Consider the following 8687-nt stretch of genomic DNA (forward strand, 5'->3'; position numbering starts at 1 on the left):
GATGGCAAGAATTACATATTCTTAGTTTAGCATGCAAAAGCAAGGCTCAAATTGTCCACACAAATTTTGTCTAAATACATTAATTTGACAATGATTTTGTAGTTCTTTCAATATTGCAAAACAGCAATCTATAGCAACAACCATAGTCAATTTATTTATGGCAATTAGGCTATGCGTATCAATTTATTCGACATTTTTACGCATGCAAAATACTTTTAACATTTGCCAAACTAAGCCAACTTACTGTGAAATGAAGTAGCCTATTGTAAAAATACGGTCAAATTTATAAGCACAAAATCAACCATTTCTGAAATCTATGTTGCCTCTGCAAGAAAAAAACACTGACATTGTATTTAAAAAAAGAATGGAAGTTTGTAAATAGCCTATTAACGTGTGAGTGATTGAAGTTGTGAGTGGTCAGTTCACACGGTCCAAATCTATGGTGCCTATTTCATCCCATCGTGTAAGATTATTATTAGCCCAATAGAATATTAAACACTTTTGCAAAGGCCTACACGTACCTTTTAAGCATCTTTATTTATGTACATATAAATAGATCGGGTCTGACTACTGGACACATTTTAACCAACTGCTTTGCATGCGGTGTCTGTTACATCTGCTTCAGATTTCGTGTGAGTGGACGTATAAAAGGTCGTGGGGCTTACGGACACAGCTTCACTGCAGTTGACGAAATCATCTTAGCGAATCCACTCGAGTCTTATCTTGGAGATAAACCTGAGGTGAGTCATTTACAGCAGAGTCGAGCCTCTGACAGGCTCTCCGAGTCTTTCCAGCGTTGCAATGGGAACAGAACCAGATTCAGACTCAATGCTCTTTTCTTTGGACTAAGCATGGAATCATATGGGAGGAATTGAACCAAATTCATGACAACACAGGAGTTCCTGAATTGTGCACTGGAAGTCTGGGCTTTTGAGAAGTGGACTACAATTTCTGATCATTTGTGTGAACATACACCAATTTGAGGCTGACTGACGGAAGGACTCAGAAATACAGTGCATCCATGGCTGTCCGGTTTAACAACTGTTATGATTAAGTTAACGCTACTCAGAATTATTGCTGTGATGTAATGGTTCACCTCAAGACTCAGAAAGTGCAGGGCAAACATATCATGTTAGAATGAGCTATTAAAAGGCGGGACTCAGAGATCTCATGCATGGCTTTGAACTTTAGAATAACCTTAACACCATAATTAACTGGAAGTCTCCCTCTTGTTCTCTCTCTCTTTCCCTCGTCTTTTCTACTCTCCCTTTTCTTTTCTCCATTCTTTTCCTCTCTCACTCTTTCTCTTCTCCCTCTTCCTCTCATACAGCAAACGATGGCATTCGCCGGTGTTCTGAAAGACGCTGACATCACTGCAGCCCTCGCAGCCTGCAAAGGTAACCAATCATAGATGGATATCATCGCTTTTTTTCTCTTTGTCTCTCTTTTCTTTTGGTTTCTTCTAAATCTTTGTCTCCCTCGTTTCCTTGCCTTGCCTCCAACTTTCTCATTCCCAATCTCTGACCCTCTCTCTCACTTTGTGTCTGTCTTCTTACTTGTCTTACTAAAACATGGAAAGTGAATGGCAACTTCTCATAATCATTTAATGCTACATAAATACTGCTACTTGGGCTTACAGGAATCAAAAAATGCTTTTTGGTTTTCCTTGAAGGTCGTTGTGCACTAGTACCTTACCAAGTGTCCTTTAAATGACTTTAGCACAGCTGTGTGGTGCCACTTGGCACAATTATTTGTTAATGTTAATCCAACATCAAAAATGTTTTGTGCAAGAAGACAAGTCTTATTAAAAGTATGGTCAAGCTGACTTTTGATTCCCATGATGACACGCTGCTTTTCTATTTTCTCTCCGCAGATGCTGACTCCTTCAAGTACAAGGATTTCTTTGCCAAGGTTGGCCTGTCCGGCAAGTCCACTGAAGAGGTGAAGAAGGCTTTCTTCGTTATTGACCAGGACAAGAGTGGCTTCATTGAGGAGGCGGAGCTCAAGTACGCGTCTGAGATGAGACACTTTACAGTCTCAGAGCATGCAGCATACATTACTCTTTCTTGATGTCTTGATTAAGCAAAAAGAACATCCCGCTCAAGCCACCTCAACCATACTGTGAACCCTCACTGACCTTCCTGTCTGGTTTGGTATCCATCCAGGCTGTTCCTGCAGGTGTTCTCTGCTGGAGCCAGAGCCCTGACAGATGCCGAGACCAAGGCTTTCCTCAAGGCCGGAGACGCTGATGGTGACGGCATGATCGGATTGGACGGTGAGTAGATATTCATCAATCAATGACATTGAGATATGGTGATAAAGATATGCTAAATATCTTTACTTGCTTAACCCTACTGTATTGCACAAGCTGATCATTTGAGTCTAGTCTTCTCAGGATTGCGAGTAGGAACATTTAAATTCAGAATAGGTTCATTCTCTTGAATTACATCTGTCTGTGTCTTTTACAGAGTTTGCTGCCCTGGTCAAGTCATAAATATGAACTTCCTGATCCCAGCCCCTCTCTCTTCAAATCAACACTTTTATACACATGTCCTTTGCCTTGTCCACAGAATGCCTTCCTGTCACGGTGATTAATTTAAACCTATGGCTGTGTCACTCCTCTGTCCTAGTTCCATGAGTTTTGCTGATATTTTCAGATCAATTATGCACTTTTCTGGATATGGACGGATGATAAGAAAAGAATAAACTTTCTTTTTCAGTAGTATGTCTCTGTCTTTTCATTCCTGATGCTGCAATTACATCCTAATATCACTAGATGGTGACCTAGGGCTAGTTTGAATGTGAAGCTGATGGCTGTCAGTTAACAGGGCTGCTGCAATTAAGTAGTTAAAGTAAATGCTCCATCCTCACAGTGAACAAAGCTCCAGCTATGAAGGTGGTCAGGAAAAGGAAATGCACAAAAAGAAATGAAAAAGTAAAATGCAGGAACGACATGTTGCCCACCAGAGGGAGTTAAACCAGGGTTGGTTTTGCCACCAACCATTGAAATAAAAACAACTCACCAACCATGCAACTTTAACCGATCTCAAATAGTTGATACAGTCAATATATTGTAAATACTATATTTATATTTATCCTTAAATGTAAATACAAACAATCTCAAATGCACCCACTGCCAAAAAAGCACTTTCAGAATAAGGACACAAACAAATGCTCAGTTTGTAGGTATGTGTGTATGGGTCTTTGGGCTGTGGGGGGATAGAAGGGACATAAAGTGGATAGGGGTCTAGAATAATGAGATGGATTCCCTTGATGCTCATTACCCAAAAATTACCTGCCTCTCTGAGTGCTGACTGGAGTCATCAGAGATGCTGCATGTTGTGTGTGTGTGTGTGTGTGTGTGTGTGTGCGTGTGTGTGTGTGTGTGTGTCTGTGTGTGTGTGGATGTATACATGAGTGTGTATGTGTAAGCGTGTGTGTGTTTGTGTGTACATGTCAGATGTTTTGAAACCCACCTGCTATGCAAAGTAAGTCACCTTGGTGACCAGGTATATTCACCTGAGGAACAGTGCTAGCCAGCATATGTGGTTTGGGTTGATGTTATTTGTTGAGTAAGGGAGATTAGGTGTGTGTGTGTGATTGTGAATACAATTGTTTGTTGTTTGTGTATGTGCGTGAACTGACACACAACTTCCTGTTTGTATAACTAACAAGCAACATCTGCTGGGTTTCTCAGAATTTTTCTCCAGCCATCAGAGATGCATTTAGCTCACATCAAAATCACTCAAAGGTACAAAGTCCAGGATAGACAGTTTTACTGTATCATGCAAATATGCCCTTTATGATGATTTTAAGGTTAAATACAATATAATTTCATGGGTTCAGGTAATATTACCTATTCAAACAATCATCTATTGTTTGACTAGATACAGTAGACTGTTCACAAGAAACAGAAGTAGTTGGAGTTGTATGCTGTGGAGGTGAGATGAGATATATTACATGATGAACCATGATGTGCAGACAGTGCAATATCTGTCTGGTGCTGCACATTAGACAAGTGGAAGATTATCAGCCTCCATCTGCTCGATGTAGCTTTCTGATGGAATAATGGATAAAGGAATTTGAATTTGGAATTAAATGCTAAACATGCATTTAATCCGTTTATATCTCCATAAAGCATTTGCTTTTTGCTGAATTTACCGCTCCAATAATCTGGTACATCGCAATAAAGGCCTTGTATAATTTACAATTCCAATCTTTCTAAAAATAAATGTATTTATTTAACAAATATGTTTGAATAAGCGACTTAATCATGTTGTGTGTGTGTGTGTGTTTGTTTTGAAAGAAAACTAGAAAGATAGGGAAAAACACAGATAGAGGCAGAGAGAGAGAGAGAGAGAGAGAGAGAGAGAGAGAGAGAGAGAGAGAGAGAGAGAGAGAGAGAGAGAGAGAGAGAGAGAGAGAGAGAGAGAGAGATTCGTTAAACACTTATATGCCAGCATTACAAAAAAGGGCGGTTCAGGTGCCCAATCTCCATACTGTCAGCCCAGCGGATATAAATAGTAACGGTTAATTAGTTAGGTAAGGAATTCAAGAAGGACCTGGCTTTGAGAATTTGATACAGGGACAGGTAACTCAAGCATCGCTCGTTGTTGGATCCTTGTCAATATAAGTGGTCATCGGCTGTCACTGGTCACTAAAAAGTCTTACTTCCTCCGCCTTGGACCTCGACGAATTGAAAACTTCAGAGCGGTGAGTGGAGTTATGGAGGTCTTTTAGGTGATGTACAGAGATGCGCTGGTAGTGTGCGGCAGGTGCGCCGGTACGGCCACATTTGTCCCGGCTGGCTGTCACTTATACCTGCTGGGTAGTTTTTTTAAAATGTGTTTATTGATAGTTCCTGCCGATGAATGGGGCTCAATATATTTCTCAGAGGATAGATTTGATAAATAGCGAGAGAACAGCTGAACCCAAAGCAGACTGGGATAACATCATCTTCCCGATTCAACATCACCACATTAATCGTTGTCGAGAAAGAATAATAGTAGCTGAAGATTTCTGAATATTCTTGATACTGTCAGGGACAAAAATCATTACTCTTCAATTCGGGTAATGTAGTTTTAAAGACCAATAGATAACGCATAAAAAAATCGTACATATTCTTGTGATCTGTAATGCAATTACGTTTCCAATTACAATACAGATTTCAGAGGAGGTGCATATACACCAAAGTTCATATGAACTTTAGAAGCAGTTAGAAATAACATACTGACCCTGCTGTCCTCTGTGTGTGTGTGTGTGTGTGTGTGTGTGTGTGTGTGTGTGTGTGGGGGGGGGGGTCTGCATGTGTGTGGTTGTGTGTGTGTGTGTGTGTGTGTGTGTGTGTGTGTGTATGTGTGTGTGTGGGGGGGTAATTTAACATGTTGTTTCTCTGTCCTTCAGGATTAATATGTCACTCAGTTCTATCCTCTCAATGGAGGCTGTTGAGAATGCAGTTAAGGACTGCCAAGGTAGGTCTCTCCTCTGGCCAAGCTCTCTGAGATACTGTACATCCCTCTGGCGAGCAGAGACAGAGAGAGAGAGAGAGAGAGAGAGAGAGAGAGAGCGCGAGAGCGAAATGAGAAGTGTTGAGAAATAGAGCAACAGAGGAAGAGAGAGAAAGAAAGTATAGATTCTCCAATTATCCAGACATTCATACCGTAAGAATATGAAAGTGTCAGAACTACTGCATTCTAGAAGGTCTGGTGTACATGCATGCTGATGTGTGCGTGCATGTGTGTGTGTGCGTGTGTGTAGGTGTGTGTGCGCGTGTGTGTAGCGTTAGTGACAAGTATAGAAATCAGTTTGGACTGCAGCCAATGCTTCTTAGCTACTGACCTTACTCCACTTGTGAACCCTAACCTCTTTGTGTGTGTGTGTGTTTGTGTGTGTATATGTGGCCCAGCTCCAGACTCATTCTGCTATAAGAAGTTCTTCCAGTTGTGTGGTCTGAGCTCCAAGTCCCCAAAGGAAGTCAAAGATGTCTTCCTCATCCTGGATGACGACAACAGTGGCTTTATTGAAGAGGCGGAGCTAAAGTAAGAGTTCAGAATCCTCCTTTTAGTCCGATGTTGCACGAAGAGATGGACTGATGGATCAAAAGACAGACAGATGGATGGGTAAACCAAAGGATGAATGAAAGGATGCATCATGGATTAATGGATGCATGAATGTAGTCCTTCAGGGATGCCCAAGGGAATACGACCACCACTAGCAGCATACAATCATGTTTGCTGACCTCTTCTAAGTAGTATGCGCTCATATTTCTAAGAATAATGTGACACTGTGCTGTCAAAACAGCTCTGGTAGTCTGCCCCCCTCCCCCACCTTGACCCAGCCCCCACCCCGTTCTCATCTGTTTCCTCTGTTGCTTCAGGATGGCCCTTCGGGGAGGCTGTGAGTGACGTTAACTTCATGGTCTTCAGCTTCATCACTGGAGCAAAGGTCCCACGGACTGTCTCTCTGTGTGCATTTGATCTGTCATCCACCCTCTCTAGTTCAGGAACTCTCCCTCCTGAATTCTCTCCTCTCCCACCCTCTGTCCTAGTAACGCAGCAGCATGCGTGCCCAATGTTGCCGTACTTCGAAGAGATCGCTCCCCGTCAGAAAGGGGAGAACAGAGTCCCTTTAAGCATGCTCCCTGCTCCCAATGTAATCCATGGATAGAGAATCTTTCTGATGTTTTTGTTACATAATCCCTCTGCATCATGTAGTTTTAGCATAAGTGTAGGATGAGAGAAGTGTAGGATGAGAGAAAGATCACCTTGGCTTTACTGCGTGAGGTCATGTGTGTGTTTGTTGTCTGTCCCTGACCCCTCCCCAGAGGATGGGCTGCTGAACACACTGTACTGGAGCATTCAGCGTGAACGTTACCCTCATTTAGATTTGTTGATCTTTCTCTTATTCGTCTCTCCTGTGTGTGTGTGTGTGTGTGTGTGTGTGTGTGTGTGTGTGTGTGTGTGTGTGTGTGTGTGTGTGTGTTCAGGTTCTTCCTTCAGCGGTTCGTGCCAGGGGCAAGGACCCTGACTGAGAAGGAGACCAAGTCTCTCCTGTCGGTGGCTGATGATGACAATGATGGCATGATCGGAGCAGAGGGTCAGTCTCTCTCTCTCTCTCTCTCTCTCTCTCTGTCTCTGTCTCTCACTCACCTTTCTTCCCCCCTCTTTTCTACCTCTGTTTGAGATCTCTGAATCATGTAAGATGACTGTTCTTCAGATGTTGAACAGTACATTGATTTTTCCCAGTAGGGAGAATATTGCATACCCACAATCAAATCCCTTCTAATTTGTTGATGTGACACAGCTTTAATTACTGATTCCTTATTTTTCACAACTAGTTTCAAAGTCAAGATCTTTGAATGTTTATTCCACAAGTGCTGTACTTGAACATACTGTACTCTCTACAGATGTAACTGTCAACATAGATAAATGGCTGAGTGCTGTTTGTGGGGTCAGATTAGGCAGGGATTAGTTTTATGTGGAGGAGGTTGGTGAGGAGGCACTGGGACAGACGTGTGTATAAAGGAGAGACAGAGAGTCTGATTCAGAGCTGAAGAGAGTTTTTAAAATGCTTTAAAATGGGTGACATAATGGAATATCAACTAAATGAGCCTAATGAGATTATATAGAACTGGTTTCCTTGGCAAGGCAAAGAATATCTATAGGTCTTCCCTCCAGATACTGCTGCTGGAAGCTGATAAGCCTAAACCTCCAATCTCTCCTCAAAAAACTCTTGGTTGGGGGGCATTGGCTTACTGGTTGGCATTGGCTACTATTGAAGGCTAAAACAAACAGCAAACAAGGTTTTGTAAGTAAGGAGTTTTGAATGATGCTTAAGTGTGCTGATAATTTGAGTCCATTTGTATTTCATGTTTCTGCAGGATGTATTAATTACACACGTACAGGTATGCATGCATGGCCAGTGGTTAGCCAATAGAGAGTAGCAGGTAAAGGGGTTGTCATTAGATCTCTAATGGTTAGAATCATCTGTCTACTGGAACTGATTTGTGTTTGTTCCCCTTATAGAATTCCAGACCATGGTCCTGTCCTGAGAGACCTAACAATCTCCACAGAGGGAACCAGACCCTCCCCTCTCCCCAGATTCCACCATTATGTCTGGTGTCAGGACTGCAATGTGGTCCCTCTCTCTGCCCTGGCAGTTTTGTGTCCTTGGAACCAAGTTCTTCACTATTAAAAGTCAAACTTTTATTTGCCTTTGGTCGTGTTGTAGGAGACTGTGTCACTGTGTTGCTCCCTCCTTTGTTTCCTCCCCACAACCACCCTGATAAATTAAATTAATAAACTTGTTTTAACTTAACCTCCACTCTTGTTCTAAGTTGTCAGACTGAAGTAGAGTTTCTCTTACAGTAGGTGATGATGCCTGAAGTGACACTTTTGCCCCAGAGCACAATCCACAAAGAGGATTCCACAAAATATCTGATTTATCCAGTCTTTGCATCTTTATTTAATATGAATGCAACATGGTGGAGAATGATGCAACAAGTTATAGATCGCAAGTTTAGAGCAGAAGCCAGCAAAAGTGTGTACAAAATTCAGCAAAATAGTATTGGAGTGCAATGCGCTGTACAAGCATTGGAAAAAGTAAGCTACATGATCCAGTCTAAAATGACAATGATAGTTCTGTTATAGATCAGTATTAGGTGTGTTTGTTCTGTGTTAAAAGTGAAA

At 41.8% G+C, this 8687-nt stretch overlaps 2 protein-coding genes across 2 annotated transcripts; both read left to right on the top strand.

Annotated features, from left to right (window-relative positions):
- The first annotated feature begins 646 nt into the window (after positions 1-646).
- Positions 647-2722, top strand: LOC136950310 (parvalbumin beta 3-like). The gene is made up of 5 exons (XM_067244570.1): positions 647-740; positions 1331-1397; positions 1874-2006; positions 2166-2275; positions 2469-2722. The coding sequence occupies exons 2-5, from the start codon at positions 1337-1339 to the stop codon at positions 2492-2494; spliced, it is 330 nt and encodes a 109-aa protein (XP_067100671.1). The 5' UTR covers positions 647-740; positions 1331-1336; the 3' UTR covers positions 2495-2722.
- A 2688-nt stretch (positions 2723-5410) lies between these two features.
- pvalb9 (parvalbumin 9) lies at positions 5411-8083 on the top strand. The gene is made up of 4 exons (XM_067245066.1): positions 5411-5471; positions 5906-6038; positions 6986-7095; positions 8025-8083. The coding sequence occupies exons 1-4, from the start codon at positions 5411-5413 to the stop codon at positions 8048-8050; spliced, it is 330 nt and encodes a 109-aa protein (XP_067101167.1). The 3' UTR covers positions 8051-8083.
- Positions 8084-8687: the final 604 nt, after the last annotated feature.

Source organism: Osmerus mordax, chromosome 10 (genome assembly GCF_038355195.1).
Source record: "Osmerus mordax isolate fOsmMor3 chromosome 10, fOsmMor3.pri, whole genome shotgun sequence".
NCBI classification, from domain to species: domain Eukaryota; kingdom Metazoa; phylum Chordata; class Actinopteri; order Osmeriformes; family Osmeridae; genus Osmerus; species Osmerus mordax.